General features: G+C 39.7%; 1 protein-coding gene across 4 annotated transcripts; it reads right to left on the bottom strand.

The window, feature by feature from the left end:
* Nucleotides 1–488: 488 nt before the first annotated feature.
* Nucleotides 489–24465, bottom strand: klhdc3 (kelch domain containing 3). Of its 4 annotated transcripts, none has more exons than XM_004559715.3 (11): nucleotides 24255–24462; nucleotides 22488–22746; nucleotides 21258–21434; nucleotides 20928–21043; nucleotides 20769–20840; nucleotides 19180–19393; nucleotides 18812–18898; nucleotides 17358–17466; nucleotides 8021–8094; nucleotides 5379–5457; nucleotides 489–3134 (listed from the first exon to the last, which is right to left on the bottom strand). In XM_004559715.3, exons 2-11 carry the CDS (start codon nucleotides 22639–22641, stop codon nucleotides 3068–3070), a joined length of 1149 nt encoding a protein of 382 aa, XP_004559772.1. In that variant the 5' UTR covers nucleotides 22642–22746; nucleotides 24255–24462; the 3' UTR covers nucleotides 489–3067. The 4 variants fall into 4 exon arrangements, with proteins under 4 accessions (XP_004559772.1, XP_023009309.1, XP_076747963.1 ...); XM_023153541.2 differs by having other exon boundaries at nucleotides 22488–22743; XM_076891848.1 differs by lacking the exon at nucleotides 5379–5457 and having other exon boundaries at nucleotides 24255–24465.
* Nucleotides 24466–25460: the final 995 nt, after the last annotated feature.

Raw genomic sequence — 25460 nt, 5'->3', positions numbered from 1 at the left:
CCAGGTGCCGCTGAAGTGTGAGCACCTCAATAAAAGCAAATGTTTTGTGAGCTCGCTGGTCTGCAGCATTAAAGCAGCACATCAGTGTGAATGTTTTCACAAATGAAAAACATTCAGTTGCCAAGAAATGGACACCTTAGCAAATTTACCCCACGGTCAGATCGGGCAATGCTCAGAAACTAATGTTTTGGCCAACACCAAACACAGCATATCAGCATAAACACCTTATCATGTGCCAAGCACGGTGGTGGAGGAGCATTTTGGCTTAGTTTTTGGTGAACGGAGGATAATGAGTCATGTTTTGTTGTTCATCGGAGGTTGCATTTACTCAATTTTAAGACCTGCTAAGAACCAAATGGTTTGTTGGGTCCTGATGGGTAAAACCTTAGAATTAAAAGGGTGTACAGTACACCTTTGCCACAGAGCAGTATATGAATGACAACAACTCTGGACACTTTTAGAAATCAATGGATACAAAGAGTAACCACTTTGACTGTCTCAGATTTATTGACACAGTTATAAAGCATATTGCACAGGAAGTCCTGACCAACTTTGCCAGATACAGAGACCCACTTTAAAAAAAAAAAAATTATATATAAAAACAAATCAGCAACAGGAGCCCACAGTCGTAAAAGGAATCCAAACACACTCCAGATTTTGTTCTGTTTTTAAAACCATGTTGCTTTTAAATTAAACAACTTTTCAAGATATACTTACTGGTATGAAAACTTTTTCTGCATACAATCTCTTTATCATGGTTCTGTCCGCGACACAAAAGATGGTAAAGCAAGCGTAACCACGAGAAGCTTATCACTCATTTGTAAATCCAACTCAAAGTAAAATGACGCTAACCAATTAAACATGTGACGCAAAAATATTTGGGTGGTGGAGCAGGACACTTCATTATGTGGAGGAAAGAGAGTGGCTATTATCTAGGAAAGTTATGCAGGTACTTTTTTTTTTTTTTAAATCCCACTATGGTGCAATTAATTTTAGGTCCTTACTAAAAATGTCACCCGTAAACTTTACACAAAACAAATGAAAGAAATATCTGAGGAATATCAAGAGTGTGTCAATATGCATGCGTGTGCAGGGGCTAAGAGTGACAGAGTCTCAGTGGCACCACAGGTCTGTAAAGGGGTTAGAGCAACCAAATGCCCCAAACTTTGAAGTCTGTTTAGGCAAACGCAGCATCAACATATCTCCTCTCCGTCAGGTCAAACGTCCCATGGCTATAGTGCACTTATCCAGCTACTTAAATGTTTAAGATTGGGGGTTTTGTTTTTTAAGAACACTGCTTTATATGACACAGTTGTAAATATTTAGGATGTAGGTTATTAAACGCTAATATTTGGGACCCAGAGCCCTGCTGGTTTTTTAAATGTCAACCAGCTAATCAGAGACTGAAAGCAACAGAACACTTGGTCCCAAGGACCGGCACTTCAAACATCCTCACGAGTGTGTGGCTACACAGCTTCCAATCCCACCTTAGCTCAGGCATTTCCTTCCCAGGACCAGATTAAAGTAAAACCATGGTTAAAATAACTTTATCACCTATGAATTTATGCTCATTAAGTCTGATGTTGTCAACAAAGGCCAAAACCAAAAATATGTATTAAATTTTAATCAAAGATTGTCTGAGACACTACTGTTGTCAAAAAAATAAAATAAAAATCACCCAACCTACAAAATTTATATCTGTGTATCAGTGACAGAACCATCAGAGCCATGTGGGTTTACTGAGCATGCAGTGGAAACAAAGGCCTTGCACAGACACACAGCTTGTTTTGGTCTTTATAGGGAATTTGTTGACAATATATATTAAAAAAAATGAAACGGCCTTGTTCATTCACTAATGTGGGTGAAGCTGTGATTATTTATTTATTTTGTTTTAAATAAAAGCCCATCACCAATCAAGTTTTGAAAAGTCAGATAAAATGTAAAAACCCACAACCTAAATAAATGTCCAATTTGAGAATTTCCAAGTCATTTTCAAGCAGTGTGGCATGTAATCTGTCAACAGCCATTGTGCATTTAAAGCATCTGCAATTTTGCCTGTCATTATGCACAAACATAAGAGGGTCACATCGTTAAACTATGGGATTGTCTCTAAAAAGAAACTACACTATGCATATCAGATGATCTCCTCAACAACAAGTAAACTAAATGAGGTGGGCGAGGACCACTAGCTTACACGCACACTTTGCATCAAGATTCCCTTCCACGTTTGGCACTGTAAAACATATTAAAGGGGGGTGGGCAGGTGAACCCTTTAGTGAAACTACAGCATTTCTTGGAAGAACACAAATACCTCCCTGCAAAACACCTCCTTTAGTGATTCAGTGTATGGGAAATCTTAAAGGCCCAATGATGCATGCAATTCAGGGAGATAGAAGCACTCCACTCTACAAGGCAGACATTTTCATTGGCTGCCTTGCAAATCACCTTGTAGCCACTTAAGTAGGGTACTGACAGAATTACAATGAAGGGAAATGGCAAAGCATTGAAAACCAGCTTATTTTGTAACGATCATATTCCAATATTGTGGTAAAGAATCTTCTCCTTTCATTCAACATGCACCAGCTCTATCTGCCCACGAACCTGATAGTTGCACATGGCTAAGTAAGAGAACGCTGCAAGTGAAATAACCATTTGCATTTGAAACAGAAGGTTCACATTTGTATGAGTGTGACATCTGGATGACAATCCTCAAAGAGGTTAGCTCTCAAAACCTTTGGCTGAAGTTCTTGTCTCTTCCTGTGCTTAACATTAGAAGTCTATGATTATCATAGGCTGATTGAATTTCTAGAGAGGCTAGAAAGAAGAGAAAAAAGGTGAACAGGCATCAACGATTTCCATCTTAAGGGTTAAAATATCCCCAGACAGGGCAAAGCCGGTGGTGTCCAAGGGAGTCTGATACGGGATGTTTTGGTCAGTAAAAGTTTCAACTTGTAGAATGTGTAAAATAAATCGGATCCAGACTATACAAAAACAGTCCTCGATTTAGAAAGATAAAAGCCCAGTGTCCTGAAACAGAGTCTGGGTTCTGCTTCACTTTTAAGCTTCTTCAGCCATGGGAGGAGAAGATGGGCCTACTGATGTTGCTGTTGGTTGTCATGGCTGCCAGTTCCCACCTGACGTTAAAGAAAACAAAAAACAAACAAACAAAAGAGCTTTAGTAATCACCAGCAAACAATTAATTTGATTTTAAAGTACACCAGTGCAAAACCCAAAGTTATTAGTGCCAAATATGAATAGGCATGATGTTCATGCTGGATTTAATTTTTTGCTTTTAAGCTTCTTTAGCTCACAATTTTATAGTTCAGTTATTAAAATAACTGAAATGGGCAGGTTTGAGCCTCATGCTAAGCTGTCTACAATTTTATATTTGCAGAATCCTTTTATATTTTAAATCAAGTAGTTTATATTTGGACCCCTGACCCCACCTTACCCACGTGAGGGGCTACATCGTGGCCCCCACTGTAACATGAGCATCAGGAGCAGGAGCTGACAACAGGGTCTAGTGCTGACCTGATGACAGGTCAGAGGTTGAGCTCCAGATTGTTATCACTGGGTCTGGTTTCACACTCACTCCCTATCAAACGGCTTTGTTCGTTTTTTTGTTGTGCACATGTGTGTTTAAGAGGGGAGATTGGCACAGGACCTGGAGATGCCACTGAGGGGCAAAAGGAGTTAACCAAAGTCTTGTGACCCCAACTGAAAACCCTCTAAAAAGGTTAGAAACACAACTGCAAACACCAAAGTGGGGAACATGCAAGGTGGCAGTGACGGTGCAAGAGAAATGAGAGGCTAAGAGGAGTAATTAGTATCAGGTTCCAGGGGGTCCACGTGTAACGAAAATCCCCTTAGTGGAAGTCCTCAATTTTAGACAAACACCTTTCCTAATGATCTCCATTAGCTTGCCCGAATCTATGAATTAAGGTTTTAGGGGAACAGTAATGTACTTTAATTTGCTTTTCTGCAATTTATATATACACATTTTCTGACAGCTAGTCTATTTTAATGCATCTTACCTTTATATGCATTAAACATGGGCTTAAATGCAGCTATTAAAACTTCCCAAACCTGCCATTACAACCTCACAACAAATCAAAGTAGTGCTGTCAAAATTGAGTCTCTTGCTAGTCATGTGTCAAAACAATTTGATATCAGTCAGCAAGACGGGGAAATTATGTGTTATTAATTCAAAATGCTGAGGGGGGGGGGAAAAAAAAAAAAAAAAAAGGGACTTTTTACACACTTGTGTGCCAACTCCTGTGCAGGATATTCAACTAGAAGAACTGCGATAGCATTTCATGCTGTCATGATCTCCATGAGCAGTGTGGTGTAACTATGACGTTCCTATATATCACCAAGTCAAACAGGGTGCACACGGTGGGAGGGGGGAACCAAAAAAAAAACTTTCAGCAGACGCTACATTTTCTCAAAGGCTCATAAGCTTTATTCATTTAAATTAAACCATTTAGGGTCTTTCATAAGAAACCTTGGAAAGCTCTCTTTCTACACAGTGAGGATTATGGACATTGTCAATCATTTCACCTTGAGTCATCACTAGACTGATAGGTGACTGGGATGCTGGCTGGCTGAACTGGCACAGAAGCTTGTTTCACGGTCAGATTTTTTTTTTTTTTTTTAAATAATCAAGCACAACTGTCTAAGCTTCTTTTTTTTTTAATTAATTAATTTTAAGCAATCCTAAACCATTTCAAAACCTTTCAGGTGGACAAGAAGTAATTTAAGTCAAAGCCAACTTTTCACTTGATTAGTTTATGTTGCTACTTTGTAACCACACCTGAAGTTGTTTAATGACTGTTAATCATCTCAAAGATATAAAGTTTTAGCATTAAGATTTTGTTATATTTAATTTCCAAGGACAAAGTAGTGAAATTACTTTTTGTAGTCCACTTTATTGTTAATTTCAGTTCTTTAAAGGCTGAATAGGTACTCTCTGCACACCATGTACTGCATTTGTATTTTGGCCTTTCCTCTACATCACAGGGAAGGATCTTATACAAGCTGTACATGTGATCACAGACAATGAAGCAACTGAAAGCAGAACTATACAAATGGTTCCTGGCTGTCTGACTTCTGTACTCGAACCTTTATGCATTTAGATCTATAATTATGATTTCTACATGCGAGGACCTAAGCCAAGTCAGACAAAAGCCAGAGTAAAACTTGCCACTAGTTAAATGAAGGATAATGAATCATAATTTGCCTCTTTTGAAAAACAACCTAATTAGAGAGAGACTGAGTAGTGGCTACAATGACTGGCATAATAAAAACAGCACGAACAACAATATGTCAGCTCTATGACAAAACAGTGCTAATGTTTGAGAGGAGGATGCTCATCTGACCTGATATCATGTGGGAGTCCCGACTGCTCCAGACTGTACTGAATGACAGCTATTTTGCATAAAGTCTTCAAATTAGGGCCTGAAAAGAGAGTGCAGTGAGTCATAGGATGATCAGTGGCACTAATCATACTCAAGCTATTAATATCAATTTCAGCTGTGGGAATTCAAAGTTGAGCCAGGCAGCTCAGATCTAAAGAATCTGTAGATGGAAGGGTGCAAAAATAATCAATAGCTGGAAAAAATAAAGAAAATAAAGCAAGTGTTCACGTATGAGAACAAGCAGGACATGATGACGTGAGTGTGGAAGTCACTTCAGTACACAAATCATCTTATTAAAAGCCAGATTTCTAATAATACGTACAAACTCCCTCTCATTTACTATCATCGGCAAAGGCTGTTCCACCATATGTTCAGTGATAAACAGTGTGAAGGCACACGTGACTGGCACGAGGAAGCGTAGGCCACGGGGGTTGTCATTGGGTACTGCCAGTCCCATAAGGTCCCTGTGTAAGCCCACCTACACAAACCCTAACTGTGACCTGACAGCATTACAGGCTACCCCAGTGCAGGCAGGATATTGCCATATTTGGTAGTCCAAGAGACGGAAGTGCCGCATTTGACAGCACCGTGCAGGGCCAAGGCCAAGTATACTAGGTCTGGTCAGAAATAAAGCAGTCATTTCATAATTTATTACAGAGAAGGGGAAAAAAAACCATCCCAAATTCCCTTTTAAGTTATCTGTGGGCTGCCTGACAAACATTTGCTGTACAATTCACAACAGTTATTGACCAGCATTGGCTTCTGTTTGTACTGAAGTCTGAATTTGAGTTTTTGGCCATATGGCAAAGTTTATGCCAGAAAAGATGTTAACTGCAGCAGCTTCAACTGGCAAAAACCGTAGGGCTCTAATTAATGTTGTACTTAATTAACGCATCACAAATCAATCCGAACAGCTGTCTGGCAGAGATGTCCCTGTACACACGAGAGTGGGTAATGAGAAAAAACCCGGGATTTTATGTCCTTAACTCTTCATCATATCTCGTTCACATATGACAAACCGTATTTTGGTTTAATTAATCTATAATTAGCTGAAATAAATGGATGAATATCAGTTGAACAGGTAAAACAGTCTTAATTACAACATCTGCCTTTTTTTTTTTAACTTTTATTTTGTTGAGCTGCTTTGATATGTATAATATAAAAAAAGTCAAAATATATGTTTGTAGGATTTTTGTTTAAGTAAATGAATAAAATTCACAAACCCTTAGCTCAGCAAGTACCGTAATTGTCGGGCTATAAGCCGCTACTTTTTGCACAAGCTTTGAACCCTGCGGCTTTTAGTCAGGTGCGGCTTTTCTATGGATTGTCCATGATTTTTGTCATATCGTAAGACGATTTGTTTTGTTTGTTCCGCTGTTGTACGGCACTACGTTGCCTGGCGGAAGGATCGGGGTTCAAGAGTGGTATGTTAGTCACATGTCCGTCCGCCAGGCAACGTAGTGCCGTACGAAGTAGCGCGAAAAACAAACTTCAAAGTAGCGCTACGCGTTCAGCGGGAGTCGTGGATGATGAGCGGCGATAAACTTGCAAAAAGCAAGTTATGCCCAACTCCACCGGTGGATTCTGACAGCGTGGAAAAGTGTGAAAACATCCACGATCACCAACGGATTTTGAAGGGCTGGACTGCTGCATGATGGAGAGGAGGACACCGCCACGGCCCTTCTTAGGGTGTTCGACTCTGACACTGACAACGAGGATTTCTTTGGTTTTGAAAGTGACAACGAAGGAGAGAAGCTGAGAGTGGATGACGAAGCCATCCTGAGCCTGTTAGTATCCGACACTGGAGAAGAGGACTTTGGTGGTTTTAGTGCGCAGGAAGAAGAGAAAGATGGTGGTGAATGACTGACTTTTCTTCTTGTTAAAGCCGTGTCACTGCACCTGAGCCTAAAAGGTAGGCCGAATCTATTTTCCTGGTGTGCTATAGGTTACTGTTATGTACTACATGTGCAAATATGTACCCATAACTTGTTTTTCAAAATATTAATAAAAGGGGTGTGTCTCCAAACAGCCATCTCTTTCCTGACAATTCCCTTTGTGCATATTCTCTTACATATGATAAGTCAACATTGAAACACCTGCGGCTTTTAGTCAGGTGCGGCTAATGTATGTACAAAACAGGATTTTCCCCTGATTTTAGCTTGTGCGGCTAATATTCAGGTGCGCTTTGTAGTCCGGGAAATACGGTACTCATAATGGTAAAGACTCTGGAAGCGTGCAGCCAGGCTTGTAAATTTAACTCTTGTAACAGTTAGTGGAGACCACCTACTGTCTTTTTAGCTGCAGAACCTGCACTTTACCAGCCAGTTGCTGCCAACCCCTTTGTTGAGAAGCAGTACAGTGGATTTTGTGAGATAATTCACTGTTAAAGCAGCAGGACTGAACTAAAGCAGTAAAATAGATATGACATCTAAACCATGAAGGTGCAGGTTCAGATTATAACACAGTTCATCGATTCTGGTGACTCCTTTGAGATCATCTTAATGTTTTCTTTATGTCATTGAGTCAAAAATTGCTTGGGGGGTGCATTATCTGCAACAACACAGAATCCTAAGAGAGATACCAATAAAGACAAGAGTACTTACTGAAGTCTAAGATATACAGGTCTGAATGATCCATGAGGTTAAATTCATCTCCCATTCCTTGCTCTGGACAGGGGCTGTAAAGAGAAAAGTAATAGGGTTAGAGCGATTCTATAAACTTCCTGTTTTCATGAGCACAGTTCACACAGCTTACAAAGACCGTAAGCATTACTCAACTACTTAATGCGACACACACCATAGAATTCCAGCATTGGACTCTGTTATTTATCTTATTACATGAATCAGTTGGGACCATAATCAGGGAGCCACAGACTATCCTAAATAAGAACTCTCACACAGCTCTCCTTATCATGCGTTGCATGATTTAGGTCCACAGGAAGTGGAGCAGTCTTGTAAGACAGACTGGCCAATGCTGATAGTCTCCCAGACCTGAGCAGCCATAGATATCACTGCACATCTGTTTCCTGCCACAGTTAAGCACATACACCTGTGACACCTGGTGCACCACAGCTGAACAAGCCCAAACTATATACCTGTTAAACCATTCTTTTAATTACCTTTTCTAGGTAATGTAGCCTGTCAGTTCAGATTTATTCGCACATATAGCAAGGTAGTACATATAGCTTTCCAAATGCATGCTGCACACGACTGCTTTATATTCATAATGTAACAATAAAACTCATCTAGAAGATAAAACTACACTTTACATTTAAATTCACCAAGCCGTTTGCGTTCTATGGAACCATTAAGGAGAAAGTGTAAAATGCAGAAGCCAAGTTTTAAGAGTAAAATCAAGATGCTTTTTGGACCAGCTAGCGATTGGCATGTGTCCAACCAACCCAGACATTACCACAGGAAGAAAAAAATAAATAAAATTGTTAGCAACAGATTTGTTGCAGTTTTTTTGCATTTACGATTTTCATCACTCTCTTCGTCTTTCATTCTTGCCCTGAACCATCCTCTTGCTGATCTCAATGCACCGTCTCGCCACCACCCATCAATCTCTCTCACCCTTTCCTGCTGTCTTCTCCATCGCATCTTCCTTTCGCTCCGTGTTCAGGATGTTGTAAGGGTTTTACGTTGCTAATCTTCCCTAAACAAACACGGCGGTGGCTTAAAGCAGCCACGAGAGATGCAGAGCACGAGCTCCGTCGTCCCAGGGGGCCAGCTGGGGAAGTCATTACGCCCCTTGCCCCCCAGGAGGTGACCCACCCGGGCTTAAAGTGGGAGCCTTTATCAGAATACTCACCCAAGCTCTAACATTACTGTGGTGATTGAAAGGGTACATTTCAATAGTGGTGAGAAACACTCTCTTTAATGTATGACACACATGTGAGTTACCTGAAACTTTAAAACTGCCACCGGAATTAAATTAGCACAAACATCCCTCATGTGATAATTAGTATTGATGATTAATTTTAACCAAACAAATGGCTTTGATATGACTCATTAAATCAGTCTTACAGCCGTTTGTTTGTTTTTTTCCCCCCAAACATCCTAAAAACAAAACAAAAAAAACACCATGCTGTTGGGTGGCATTGCCGTATTCAGTGAACAGTTTCCTGTTTTTTTTTTTTAAGTGCATCATTCTCAAGTTAAGCCAGCTAACAGCATTTGTTTAACGTAAGAAACAGTATGATATAGAAATATTCAGTGAATTGGGAGTTTTAGATACCACATGTGTGGAATGGACAAATATCAGCAACCTGGCTACACAACAGAAGTAATGAAAAGCAACATCTCTATCTAAAGAGCACCCCGCAGTAGCTGTGAACTACTGTGTAAACCCGTAGGGAGGGCATCGGCCTTGGATGCTGACGCGTGAAAGAGTACAGATAAGGGAATGTTTTAACACGAGCAACCACAGAGATGAAGATTGCATCCACTGGGATATGGCTTCTTTGGATGGTCGTGGATAATGCAAGTCAGGGTGTGAAATTCAGCAGAAAATTAGGGAATGGTAATACTTTATGGGTCACAACAAAGAGAAAGGGCTGAAGCAGACTATGGAGGCAGCGGCAATAATGGCTGTCTGACACACTATTCGGAAACGGGAAAGTCACAGTGTGTGACTTTATGTGGCATCCTGGTGTTTGATGGGCCACTTTGTTACTTGATCAGCAAAGTATCACCATGTGTGAAAGTGCTCCTCCCCCTACAGCATAGTGGTTCCCAGTCTGAATGAGGCCTGAGTGATGCCGCCCCCCCACTAAAACAACACTGAGTGCTATTTCAAACAACACTCAATGAGGGCGTCTAATCACCTAATTGCCGGTCCTCTCTAGCAAGGCACTACCTGCTCCACTTCATTATCTTACACACCAAGGTTTCAAAAGTGTAGAACAAAGAGTTGAGCTACAGTCCTAAAACTAATGAAGAGACACCAAAGAGCCGAGGACTATTTCAAAGTGTCGAAGAAGTTAATTGCCCACAATTTTTGCAACTTACTTTCAGAACCAACACTGAAAACGAAGTGGCAAAGAAAAGATTTGGATCTGATAGAAATTCTATTAATGACACCTCTGCTATCTCAAAACAAATAGAGTCAACAATATACCTGGAACCTGACCTGTCGTAAGCATGTTTTAAGTGGCTTCATTGGGCATATCCTCATTCTTGGGAATGATATGATCTGCATCCCTTTCCTTTCTCCACTTCCTATTGAACTTTGGTCCATCAGAACCATCTAATTCACAGGAACTCATCATCCACTACAACTTCCTGTAGAGGACTTTATCAGGAGAGCCAGACTTACACATTATTGCTGAAACACCTTGACTGAAAACACATGAAAGCAGCGAGAACAGTTTGTGATGCGCTTTCAACATTTTAAAATTACTTCTGATATGATGGGCAACCCAGGTCCTCACTGGTGGGTTATATTTGTTTAAAAAAAAAAAAAAAAAAAAAAAGCTTTAACTGTTACTGTCATTCAGACAACAGTACAAGCTAAAAATTATTAAAATTCAATACATTAAGAGTATAGGCAATGCTTGGTCATGTCTATTAACCTTACCCAAGGTAAAAAGCAAAAGCATTTAAAATGTAATGAAACAATCTATATAGACATTATCCAATAGGAATTTAAAGGATTGTTAAGATTCCAGCAAGAGTTTGTAATGGTCTTGGTTATCACTGCTCAATAGATTTCTATTCAATGCTTTTGGCTTAATCTCTGCTGTCTCAACTCGTCTTACCCAGCTATCTGTGCCCCCTCCTGGGCAGTGGCTGGACAGTGGATTAAGACATAGAGCTGCCCAGACCTATACCCCATGCAGAGGGTGAGATACAACCTGTAGCTGGCTCCCAGTGAGACAAATAACTGACTTTAGATTAGAAAGAAGAGATGCCAACCCCTAATGAAGCATGCAACTCAAATTTCAGTCTCTCTAGATAAAATATAATTGCACTTAGTGATAATACTTAAAGGCACTGCAAAGTCAGAGTGGTTAGTAATTTGGTCCCTTGGTCCCAGGACAGGTTCTTATCAACCTAGCTACCTAGCAAAATTAGGGTGATTTAAAAAAAAAAAAAAAAAAAAAAAAAAAAAAAAAAAAGCATTTCTCACAGCTCTCAACATAACTGGTTCTCAAAGGGTTTGTCAAATGTTTAACTGCCAGATTCATTTTGGAAAAATAGGTTATTTGGTTGATTTTGATACACTGCCATTTACATACTAATAAACACAGTTCTCATAGATCATTATAACATGTATTAGCTCACTGGTTAACTTTCCATCAGTGCACTGCTTGAGCAATTAGTTCTTATAGTACTGCTATAAGAGTACTCCATTTTCCAGAAATATCAATTTTAACGTAAAGCAGCACTGTTTAAAACACGACTTGCTGATTAAAACATCAGACATTATCCTGTTACACAAGTTGACTGGTGGGCTTTTCTTGTAATTTACTACTTAGACAGCTTCAGCACAAACTCCAGACAATGTAAGAAGGATCACAGTCCAGAGTTGTCTTTTCCCCTCACATGTAGCACATGGCAGACCTGCCCGAGTAGTGTGTGCAGGAGGCAAGTAACACTTGTCGAGTGAATTCCCTGGCCTCCTCCCAGCACCACTCTCACATGAGTGTAAATCCGTGTTGTCAAACAGACATTGTACTAGGCTGCAGAGACTTACACAGAGCATTTAAATTTCAGATGCAGACATACGTGCAAGCTCATCTTCTAATGTCTAAATTTAAGGTATGTTGTGCATGCGTGAAATCTGCTAGTCTTACGTTATTCTACTAATCCAAAAAGCACAGAGGTGTTTTAGTTGTAATGACAGCACTAACTCAAAAATACTACTATTTAGAAATGTCTACTGACATGGACAACAGCATCACAATGCATCATCTGTGTAAGGCTGTTTATTTGAGCTGCTGTGCAACACTCAACCCCTACGACACCATAATGTATACAGACCGTTAGCAGGTTAAGGAGGGTTAAGATGCAGATGAAATACTATCATGAGCTTGTCTTTGAAGAGTAAATCACAGTGTAGCTGAGCTCCCCCAAGGTCTTGTCCTGCCACGCGCGGTATGCCCCATATCCTGATGGGGTCACCTTCGCTGTTTGACAGGTTTTGTCTCAGGAATACTAAACACACACAGACAAATAATAAAGGAAAACTCTGCAGGGTACCCTTTGACACCAAAGGCCAAAAGACAACATGTGTGGTATCAAAATCTGTTGTGCTGACAGGCGTGCATCTATAGAGTCGATTTCCACTCTGGCAGATCTAAGATATTGAGTTGGCATTGTAGCAAGCCTAATGAAGCTAAAAATATTAAAGTTTCAAGCAGAGTTTTTTTAGTTTTGGTACAATACCCGGCAAGAGAGGACTATCATTTCTCAGACCCATGCTGTGTTGAGTCTAACATTTAGACAGGCAGGTTCCAGGGTGATAACAAGTCACGTTTTAACCAGATGTCTATTGTAACAGCTGCCACTTCAGCTATTGATAAAGGCGCAATTCAGCCGTGTCCGAGATATAGAGGCACCAGGCTTCTGACCTTCCTGGACTACTAAACAAAAACCCCTGGACTTCTCTGGCTCAGCAAATTGCAGTTTTATAATGAGCTGTTAAATTCCACACAGATTAAATATCCCAGTGAGATTTTGGTAGCTTAAACTAGAGGTTTGGAGCTGGAATGTTTTGGCTACCAGCAAGATTACCTGCTATGTGGTCTCCCGCTTGCTAATTACGTAAAGCAGCAATTCACTCTCAGTGGAGATCAGACGACTCAGATCTGTTTGAGTTTTAGAATCAAGTAATTCAAACCCAGAGTCTTATATTTAGAGCTTTCAACCCACTCATCCAGTGCAATGACTCGACAGAAGCCAGAAATATTAAAAATGTTTGTTTTTTTCCATCCTAATGTTAGAAATGGCGTCAGCATGCTTTCCATCTTTACTAAATGTACTAAGTGACTCTGCATATTTCCAAAATGGAACAAATGTGTTAAGGTTGGCACAGCAGAGTGTGTGTACCACGCTGACGTAAGCCCAACAAGAGCTGTGACTCACTAAGTCATGTGAAGACATCCAGACAAATGCAAACACCACCAGAAAAGGCACTAAGTGTCCAAATACATAAGTCAGTAGAATATCTAAGCACTGACATTCAGATGCAAATAAGTAAATTAATGGGAAAATTAGATTTTGAAGGCCTTAAAATATCCCAGGTTGCTCAATATCACCCAATTGTGGAGACACGACCAGCAGTTTCAAGACAGGAGTTGCATGATTCTCCTTAATCAACAAAAAAGTTCATTTAATGAAGGAGTTATTTTTGAAGAAAAACATACACCTCACTTTCATCTTATTAGATATCATCTTGACACTGGTATTATTTTTTTTATTAACTATTTGAGTTGCACTCACACTATATTTATCATCATGTATTTGATTTGTAAATGTAAATACAGATTATAAGTAGGTTTCTGTAATCTCTGAAATATGTAAGAGTCAGATGTATTACCTGCTCTTACTTATGCACAGTAATATCATCCTAGGTGTATGAAAACTATACCTGCTTTTGAAAAAACTAATTATCAGCAGTATACACAAAAAGGTGCTGAAGGACTAAAAAAGGCGCAAAGGACAACAAGGATCAAGCAATTACAAAAAGCCTTCAATCACAGATTAACATTTAAACACACAGATAATTTAAGTCTGTCATCATTCAAAGATGAATGAATGCCGTCATGGTAAAAATACATTCCCTAAAAGCATTGTTGGAATGAATGCACATCAGGTCGAAGTAGTTCAGAGGCCTGTGCCAGATTTCCCTTCATAGATTCCGAGCTGTCTGTTCCCAGCATGCCAAGCTGTCATGTCCTTGTTCACTTCCTGCCCCTCATAGGATGCCCTGTTCCCAGGCTTGAAATGCTTCCTGATTTAGCTCAACCTGGGTTTGTCGTAAGAAATTAAACACACAGTGAGAAGAGAGCCAACAATGACAACATGAGCACTGTGTGGCTCTGCCTTCATACGCAACTCAACTTGAGCTGCGCTTCATTCCTCGGGGAACAAAAAAAAAGAAAAGAAAAAAAAGAAAAGAAAAAAGCAAGAAATAAAAAAGAAAACAAAATTTACAGGGTTTAACTATTCATTGCTTGTATGCATAGGTGAAGGTCGGTACAGGTGGAGTTGGTCATGCACGGGTCGTCCTTCGTGGGGCAGTGAGCAGAACTCAGTAAATGAGTGTAGCAGAGGCACTGGGGGTATATCAAATTGCACTCTGTGAGAAAGAATGCTCCCTAAGGTCATAAATCAGAGATGGGGCAGACTTTCGCACCTTTCTGCAGCTCAGCAGTCCTGTTTACACCGACGCAAGTGGTACTCAACACATTGCCACTAATGCCCAGCCCGTCTTTCACACACAGTCTGCTCATTTACCTTCAAAGTGAAAGCATGTATGAAAATAGAGGTATCTTCCACTTAAAAAGGATTATCTGAATCCAAATTTAACAGCACCAAATTAGAGTAAACCAGGCTTGTTGACTTCAAATCTTACTTACACTTGGAATTTCTAAGCTAACAGCAGTGTGTCTCATTCAGCTGTTCCTACATTTTATTTTACGAATGCATTTTAGCATATTGCAAGACGACTGAAGCACAACCCTTTGGAAAGCAGAGCAGTCATGCTTGAACTAATGGTTTAACAGTCCTTCACTAAAGTGATAAATTATTCTGAACAAATTCCTGCAGGTAAAATAAACTGGGAATAAATATCAGAGGGGTTCTGTTTAAGATCAGTCTGAAAGGACAACCAACTCAGGAAAACAACATTTGGACTATAAATTTCAACACAATTTCCTCAGAAGATCTACTGAAATGAGGAGCCCCACAACAAACACAAGCAAGGTGTCCAGCAAATAATTCATGGCAGCCTGTGCAAGCATTCGTCAACTGCATTGAGACAGACACTAATAACTTTCTAGCCCTGTTAACAGCCCTCATGTTGTTAGGCCGTGCAAAAATAAACACAAGAGGTGCTGGTTTTAAAGGGACTGTTCAAACGTAATTAGTTAATGAAAACTAATTAGTCTTTATCAATGCAAGTCAAGACAAAGCCTAAACACTGTTCAAATCTTAAAATTACAACTTTATTAGTCAAAAGACGAAAAAGAATTTAGGTCTGCTTGGATGGTGTTTGTGTGCAAATGCTTATGGGAGTTCCTGCGTGTAAGAAGCTTAAGTGTGCTCTAAAATAACAAAAACAAAATAATGAGCAATGCTGGCCAAGAGAACCTGTGTGGCCAACTTACTTGGAGCCTGTGAGGATCATGCTCCAATTTTTACAGTAACAGAAAACCCCTCTCCAGACTTTGAACACAGCAACTACCAAGCACATAATAGACAAAGCAGTTTTTCTCTAAAGATAGATTCATGAATATGTTAACCTCTGTGCCCTTGGGCTTTTAAACAGGATGTCAGAGATATTATGTAGTGTTTGATTTCTTCCTCTGCACCCTTCATCAGCTCAGTGACACTCCCTTTTCCAGCCCTATCTGCTCAGAACAGGAAATCATGACTCCATTCTGGACTAATCCCAGTGAGTACCTAAACAAAGGATAACCTTCAAAAATTAAGACTCCTCCCGAGCTTGTCATTTTCATTATAAGCTTCTCAGTACTACATGAATATCTAATGATTACAAATTTAGAGAGACAACTCTTCTGTATTATGCTTTTGCATATTATTTGAAATGTGTGTCACACGTACGCGTTTTGGGGTGTGATGCACAGCACAATGTGGTAGCAAGTGAAGCTTTACAAAACACATCCAGCAACAGTCAGTGGCTCAAAAACTACAGGGCACGTAGACGTAGAGGGTCTGAAAGTAGCCTTATCCACAGCCTTGTGATCCTACCATCAGGTTATCCCAGTGGAGTTCTCCTGATAACAGGGTCTTGCTGATAACAGTACCCCAGGACATGGACTACCCTGAACGATGCTGTAAGCTACCTCATTACTCCAGCGGCTACTGGCCTATCACAAGAACGTCACCACCTCAGCGGCACCTAACCAGCTACGAAGCCCCTGGTTATCACTACTGTAGACAGCAATCTACAGGATCCAGACTGTGTTTGGCATATTGAAAAGAGAAGACTGTCGTCTGTCCTGAAATGGTCAGATGCACAAAAAGTTGCCACCCCCTCCACCCACCTAAAGACAATCACTGAAAAAACTGAGTGCAAAAAGCCCATATTTAGTGTTTTTTATGAGAGCTGTGAAGGCAAGGACACAAAAGAACACTTAAGCAGTCATCTTTAGTGCAATGAGGAGCCATTGTGATTTTTCCTGAAACAACTGAAATTTGAGCGACTGAAGTCCATCCATGCTTAATTTCATGTCCTTTGGTGCATTTTCTGAAATGAACCTGAGAAGTAGAGGTAAGACATGTATTTTTTTTTTTTTTTTTAGACTAATTGCCTGGAAACCTTCACCAGCGCAGATGGTGTACACATCATTATTAAGGACTTCTCAGGTGCTAGGCTACCGGACCAGATTTTTGTCTTTTTGTGAACTCAAAGAGTTTATCAGGTGAACCCAGGTAAACTGATTATGTTTTTTTGGGGGGGGGGGATTTTTTGTAAATGTTCAAAATCTTAACATCGATACAAAGTTTCCATCATATTGACTCTGACATCCATGTGTCTATTACATTGTGTCATTACATGAACGTCTGGGCAAACTTTGATAACATGCATTTCTTTCTGAATTAGGGAATGAGTTAATGAGTACAGCACACACAAAATGTTTGGCAGAGATGTAAATATACAAATGATTGACAAATGATGACAATTTAATTGAAAAATAAATAAATATTTGAAGTTCAAATCTAGGTCAAGTACTAATATTTTGTGCCTCACCTGGTTCCTCCAAAGAGGATGATTCGATCTCCAACCATACAACAGCACTGACGCCTCCGAGGGCATGGGCCTTTCCCTTTAGGTTCAACTTTCTTCCATGTGAAGTTTTCTAGTGTGTACACACAAGGCAAAAATAATTTTGATTATATTAAAAGTTATATTTTATATAAAAAGGATAAAAAGAATGGGCATAGATACAATGAGAGATTTCTTTGGAAATGTATCTGCAGCACAATAAATCTAAACTACAACAGGGTTACGTCATACCAGCTAAACTAGAAGAGTTTCTCACTATGCCTGCTGTTTATTCAGCTTCCTAAAAATATTAAACCGCAAGGCTCTAAGATAAAGGAATATTTATAAAGAAATAAAAATAAAAAGAGACAGGGGGGGTTAACCTTCAACACAAAATCTTACATTTCAAAAATAGAAACAAGTCCTCTATGAAGTGCATGCAACGTAAGCGACGATGTTGAAGCTCACTCACTTGTTCCATATAAGGATGAACTGTCTCAGACCCAAACAGCATCACTGCATCTCTATAGCAACAGGCCATTCAGACCCTTAGATAATTATGACTAAAATTAAAGTGCTGCCACCTAGCGAACTGCAGAGCACATTTAGATGGCAACTGAAGAAATCAGCTTTAAATAGCACAGGCACATAAGATCATATCCACTACAAAAAAAGACCAAATTCTCAAATAAACTAGAGAAGAGTTTAGAAAACAGCTATGGCTGTCCTTGTCCAAATTCCCTGCCAATGTTTACCAACACATCGCTACATTAATGATCTACTTTTAATATGATTCAACACCATGTGCAACTGCTGTCACAATGGTTTTCTCTAGTTACAACTAGAAATGGCAGTTGGGAGACAATTAAACATAAATTAATTAAAATAATGGACTTTTAGCTAGTGCCTGGTATTACCTTTGTCATTTATTTCCTGACACAAAGATAGTATCAGATAATATAGTGCTATCTAACACCATTTAGGACACAACGAGTTTACCACAGGTGTGTTGCTTCATCAGTGACTATGTTTAGCATGTAACAAGAGCCTGAGGCTTTCTTCCAGAAAACCTCCTAAACCAATTTGAAATGCAATCAGGTAACATTCATCAGCAACTGAATGGGCTGTCATTTCAGCATCTGTGTTGCAAAACATGAAACACAGAAAGCAACTTTGTGGTGAAAAAGGAAGCAGCCAATCACCATTACGCAAATGTCAATTATGCAGCGGAGGAGGACCGGTTATTTATGCATGAAGAAATGAGAAAAGTAGGTCAACACAAGCTAGTCCTGCACTTCTTGTATTGAGGTAAATAGTCAGGGTGGAATTTAAAGAACTCTTTAAAAAATAAAGCTACCAGGAATTAAACCCTCTAGTAGCAGTGCTCTACAGCAACAGGACAGGTTTTCCAAATCTAAATGATGTAAATATAGACTTACCTGGATTGAATTTCCAAAGGTCGTTGAAGTGTCGTTCCATATGAGAATTGTATCCTCCAAATATGTACAGCTCTCCATTGTAGGAAACTTCAAAAATAAATAAAAAGTCCAGATTAATGATATTTGAAGTATACTATAAGGAACCACTTGACCCAGATAAAGTACCTTGATTTGTTTAATCGAATAACGTTGGCAGATTATATTTGACAACACTGTTCTCACAACACTAATCCAACACATAGATGCATATAAAAGATTAGCACCTAGCCTGTAAATATATTGGAACAAACAGAACTCAAATTAAAAGAATTTAATCAGATACTGGTCTAATAACACAGTCGATTTTATGCGTGTATTTTGTGCCTTACAGGCTGAATGACTTCTGCGTCCCTCTGGTAGTGGCTGTGTTGAAGGGGTGGTCAGCCAGCAGTTAGTCTTTGTGTCAAATACTCTGATCTTGTTGCAGTAGACCTCATTGTTGGAGTGGAAGGGACCAAGACGATCTGCTCTTCCTCCAAACACGAACATTTTTGTCCCAATGATGGTAGCCGAGTGGAAGTCTCTCCAGCGTGCTGGAGTTCCCTGCAGAGCAAAGACAACACACGATGTTACTGTTAAACTCTTCCACACTCAAAGTTTTAGTGAAGAGAGAGCAGAGCAGTCTACTCAGACACTGAAGTTATAGCTATTGAGAACATTTTTGGTAAAACTTAATTTACTGTCTTTATTAAATCTAAAATTTCATCAAGTTATGTTGATCATAAGCCTTGGTATGGAATTAGTCTTCCTAAAATATTCCAGATCTTATTCCCTGGGATAAGAAAAAAATCCTAATATTCAAAACTAAACCATTACATGTCAGAAACAATTCTTACGTTCAATATAAGGGACAGTGTTGAAGCTCATTCGTTCCATATAAATGATCAACCATCTCAGGCATTTCGCCCAGGAAAAAAAAACAGCAATTTCAGGTAAACACTGCCATCTAGTGGATCAGTTTTCCAACTACAAAACCACAGTGAATCCCAAACCTCCCCCAGGCACCACCATCCCTTTTCAAAGGGATAGTGGTGTCCAGTCAGCCCAGTCATTGGGATAGTGTAAACAATTTAACTGGAGCAAGACACAGAATCATAATCAAGATATATGAACTTTACCAGAAATATGACTGAAACAGGACCTGCTCTCACATACTGCAACCAACTCTAACAGAGGCAAACCTCGACTCACTTTACATGTCACTGCCCTGTAGTCATGCCAAAGTCTTTCACAAGCCTTCCTTTCAGGAATGTGCTGCCAATGTCTAACCATGAACTTTATGCAGACAGGGGGGCTTTGTAAATCGTTAACATGGTTGAAAGAATACCAGAACCAATACTGAAAAGTGAGTTTTACACATGCAAATGTAAAAATACAAACGCTAAATGATCCCAAAGTTCAAAGGGGGAAAAAAGCAAGTGAGTAACAGCACAGAAGTTTTCATTTTCCTAAAGAGGAATGCAATCCTAAGTATTATTCAGTCACATGCACCGCTAAATCTCCTTACTGACAACATGGCTGTAACTAAAACTGAATGGATTGACTTAATCCACAGTAACTCCGTCATATGATGACTAAAATATACTTTACAAGCGTTTAATCACATGAGCATGTTGACTGCATAAACAAAAATAGTATTTGCTAAAAGGAGACTGTATATAATCCAGTGTGAGGCTTTTTGAACTTTCCTAGCAGGAAGCTGCTTTGAAATTCCATACTGCGCTGCTTTTATAACATGCCAATACACCAACAGATAACTTATGTTGCTGATGTTCAGCTGTGTCATCTTTGTTTTTTATGAGAGGGTTTCCTGTTTGTTTGTTTGTTAGGAGAATTATTTTGAATGCTCAATACAGAAAAACTGTCAAGGAATACCCAGCAACGGTTGAAAAGCAACAGCTAGCGACTTTTAACTCACTCTGGCATTAATTAGTGCCCAAACCATGGTAGTGGTATCCAGTTTGTGGATGTCATTGGAGAAACAGTCAGCCTAAAATAAATAAATAAAAAAAGATTCATTTTTAATGTTCACAGAGAAAGTTTGTGTAAGCAAAAATAAATCAAAAATCAAACTCACCAGCTGCTCATATCCTCCAAATATATACATTGCCTTTCCCAGGACACAGGCAGAGTGGCCGTCCCTCGCCCCTGGAACAGTCCCTGAAGTCCTGGGTGTGTACCATCTGTGAGTATCTGTGAAGCAGTCGCAGTTGTTCAATATTGAGATCAGAGCACTTGCGTTACATGCAATGGAAAACTATCACACGCATGCAGGTGCTACAGCTTTCTTAATATAAAACAGTTCCTCTACTTTTTGTTGTCACAATTTTAACTTCAAACAGGTTCATCTCAAAGGAAATACACCCTGAAACTCTCAGCAGCACGAGTTAGACGAGGGTCTACTTACTGACATCAAAAGCATAGAGCACATTGCAGGCCCCCTCTGTGTCGTTACGCCCGCCCCAGAGGTAGATAGTATCATCCAGCAGCACAGCTGTGTGGCCATAACGCATATATGGCACTTCACGGGCACATTCAAGTCCTGTAATCCTCACTGGAGGCAGCTTCATCCAGCGCAATGACACTAAAAAACACAAAAAGTAAACATTTTCCTTTATTAAAAAAATAAAATATAAAAACTTAATGAAAGAACATTTTTTTTTAAATTCAATTAAAAACAAACACACACAAAAACAATGCTGCATGACAAATTTTACTTGATACTTACTGCGTTACAAAGGAAGTTCTACAAATTCAGTTATTCGCATATTTTTTTTTTAAATGGATATTAGGTTGGTAGTCAGTAATTTATTTTATTATCTTTCTTGCTCTGAGAGCTAAAAAATGTAAAATTTGTTAACGTGCCTACAACTCTCTCACAGTGAGTTTTCAGTACAGTTCACATCACTTTAATAATAAAAAGTATCATCAAGAAAAGAAAAAAAATTTGAATCAGTCTTTGCAGTAAATGGGCCAATGGGGGAAGGAGGACAAAGCAAGATGGCAGGAAACTGTAGTTAAAGAGGTCCCATTTCCATTACACTCAAAGCATTAGTTCCACAGATCTTTTCATGATACACCAATAGCAGGTAGGCTCTATCTACTTTGGGAAGTCGTAAAACCCTAAAGCAGGTGGCTGACCACACAATGGGGAAAAACCATGCAAAATGAGTTAAGGGTGTTTCTCTTAACCCATTTAAAGAAAACAGCTGTGCTTGTCTGATAGCAACTGAAAAACAACAACTGGAAAAAAAAAAAATTGTTGCAAACCGCTACGAAAAGCTGGGGTTTAACTGCCAACCTGAGTGAGTTTTCAGTAAAGTTGTGCACATTCAACAAATTACAACAGTTTAACCTTTCTCAATACACTGGGGGGGGGGGGGGGGGGGGGGGGGGGGGGGGGGGGGGGGAGAAGTGCTGTCCTGCCTGTCAAATAGATTTTTTTCCCCACCCATCTAAGATACAAAAAAAAGTGAATGAATCAATTTTACATAAACACCAATATAGTCTTTTTCCAGAATATCCTTTAATTTATATATTTTTTTAACTTAAACACTTTTACAAATGAAACAATTGATCTCTACACACACACACACACACACACACACACACACACACACACACACTTACCACATACCTGTGTTGAAGACGTGCACATCAATCTGACGAAGTGTCTCATAGTCCTCCCCGGAGCAGTAGCCTCCAAAGGAGTACACCTTGTGACCCACTGCCACAGCAGCATGGTTGACTCTCCGTGGCCCTCCTTCTAGGTGCACAGTCCAGCGCAACATTCCCCACTTCTGTGACTGTGAGCGCTTAGACCATCACTCTGATGCTCCCATCAAACCAAGGCCATTAAAACCTGTGACCACAACAAGGGTAGTAGCAGCACTCTGCTAAAGAGAACAACAGGGTAAGTTGTGAGGGGGCAATCAAGGACAACAAAGGGTAACTGTTGTTCCCTTGGGCTAACGTCAGCTCTGCTGTTGCTGACAGGTACAAGCCTCTGTATCTATGCTTGCAGGGTATTTTAAGAGGTGATTAGACCTACACTTACCACGCCTTTCTATTCACTCTTCACTTTGTACCCACCCACTGCACTACAATGAGTTTAAAGTCAGAGTAAACATGTGCCTCCTTTAGGCAGTACTATAGGAACACAAAACACTGCCACACTACTCAAGGAGATTGCTCAATCTATACACAGTATTGAAATCCTGCCAATTTAATATTTGTGAGTGTTTCTATTGTTTTTTTCTTAAAAACAAATACAACCATAATTTGCCTATTTTATCCATAATGATTGACAAAACTGAAGTACACCTGCAGCTCTTAGCTCAATGGGAAATTAAACATTTCCAAAGCGACATTTTCAGCTCTGAACAGTGAAATTAAGTGACATAAAACACTACTTGTTAAACACAAGTAACTCTGCCTCTCCCCTTGCTTATTCTGTCCCTGTGACACACTTTACCACTGACCTCCAACCTTTGTTTACCGTTAAAAATAAAAAACCCCTAGAGCACCATTTAACATAGACCTATTTTAAGCCCTCATATCTATGAGGAGCAACAGAAGCACAAATCTAGTCACCAGGCATGTGAACCTTAACTGGAGCCAATATTTTCGATGATTGCACTATGTGCACTATGGGTAAATTGACACCCCAACATGCAAATACAGTTAAACCGTTTAACCTTTCCCAGGTTATTCAAAGTTAGCAGTATAAATGCACACAGTTTCCTTTATACATACTTAATACTCATCTCGAATAATTTGCTATACAATTAGACAACATGAACATTTTTGCAAGAGCCGAGCTGAGTAGAAAGCACCTTCTATCCCCCTGTCCTATTGAACAGTGCACTGTTGACATCAGATGACTAACAACGGTGCTTCAAAGTGCACAGCGGCTATCAAGTAAATAAGACTCGTTTGTAAATGGGTGCATACTTCTGCACAGATCTCGACTGACTGAAGCACAAACTGTTGACAGATGAAGCTAATCTAAAGCTGGTGACATTGAGCTGTAACAGTTATAACAACCAGTGGACGCCTCACACACTAGCTAGCTTTGCTCTTTAGCTAACGTTAACAGGCATAACAACAACCTTTTGTGGCGCACTGGCTAGCCGCCGCGGTCGCTTATCTCTCAACATCATCACCACAGTAACGAATATGGTGCTACTGCAAACAGCTGTTTGACAGCTAAGGTGCTAGGCTTTGAGAGGCTAGGCTAAAGCTAAACAGTCGAAGCTAACTATTTAGCTGTTAGCAAGCTAACGTAAACTCTAAACAAACGACAGACAACTTGTAACACAAAGACATTCACTCCCAGCTTTGGCAAAGTTACGAGTTAGTCAAGTGAAACAGAATAACATTCATATATGTTCAATTTTTCTACCTTCGAGCCGGTTGTGGTTGACAGGCAGCCAGGCAGGGCTATCCCCCGAGAGCCTCTACCAAGCGTGATGGAATGAGAAATTACCGCGAGCACCCCCTGTCGGCTGTTTTATACTTGGGGAAAACACGCACGTGAGTCTTTCTGCTTTAAAAACAGATGGATTTACTAACTGCCGTGCTAAGTGCAAAATAGGTCAGCGGCTGCATTTTTCGACACCGTTTTTGCATAGCACAGAGAGAAGTTAGAGTTGAGTGTCTTGCTGTAACTGTGATGTTATGCAGAATGGCCGGATTAACCTGTTAGGTGACCCAGAAGCTTAACGTTTTTGTCATCCACGTGGTGTGATCACATAATAATGTGACCAGTTACTATAACAATGCAAATTTTTAACATGTAAATGAAAATATGCCAAGATTGCAATCACAATGTCATCCAAGAAAGCTGATTTTTCTTTTTTAGGGTTCATTGCAGTCACTGCTTAAAGGCTCTCTCATCAAGATTAACTATCTGTTGGATATGTGTTTGACACACTCCATTCAAAAATTTACATGAATGCGGAAATATAAAATATATTCAGCAAATGCAGTCTTCCTATTTGAACAGTAAAACATTTACTGGATTTTTTTCATGTGTATCCATCTACTATACCCGTTAACAGCAATGGATATGTGTATTTCAATTCAATCTTTATTGGCAGACTACATGTCCATAAAAACAAGACAAGGAACACACACACAACTCCCCCCCCCCCCCCCCCCCCACACACACACACACACACAACACAAGGTATACCATTAAATATATATATGTATATAAATAAGTATATAAAGCATTTGTAAAAATATAAAACCATAATATACATAAAACACAATTACTTAAAATAAATCAATAAATACACAAACACTTTAACCAGTGCTTTCTGAGACTGGATGAGTAACGGGAACCACTCACTGTCGGATCTGTAAGTGCTAAAAATATACTGTTACTCGAACCATCCAGTCGTTCTCTAAAACTGAACATTAACTTTCTTAAAAGTGCTTTAAAAGTCCAGACACCCACAGCTACAAACATCTGACTGGCACTACCACTTCTAGGTATCCTGCAAAGGATTCTCATCGCATCATTATATGCAACATGCAGCTTCTGCATGCTACATTGTTTGTAGGATGACCACAAGGGGGCAGTATATAGCGGTGTGCAATATGT

This window comes from Maylandia zebra, linkage group LG13 (assembly GCF_041146795.1).
Source record: "Maylandia zebra isolate NMK-2024a linkage group LG13, Mzebra_GT3a, whole genome shotgun sequence".
Classification (NCBI taxonomy): domain Eukaryota; kingdom Metazoa; phylum Chordata; class Actinopteri; order Cichliformes; family Cichlidae; genus Maylandia; species Maylandia zebra.
Note: the sequence above shows the minus strand (reverse complement) of the source record. Positions and strands in the feature narration are given on the sequence as shown.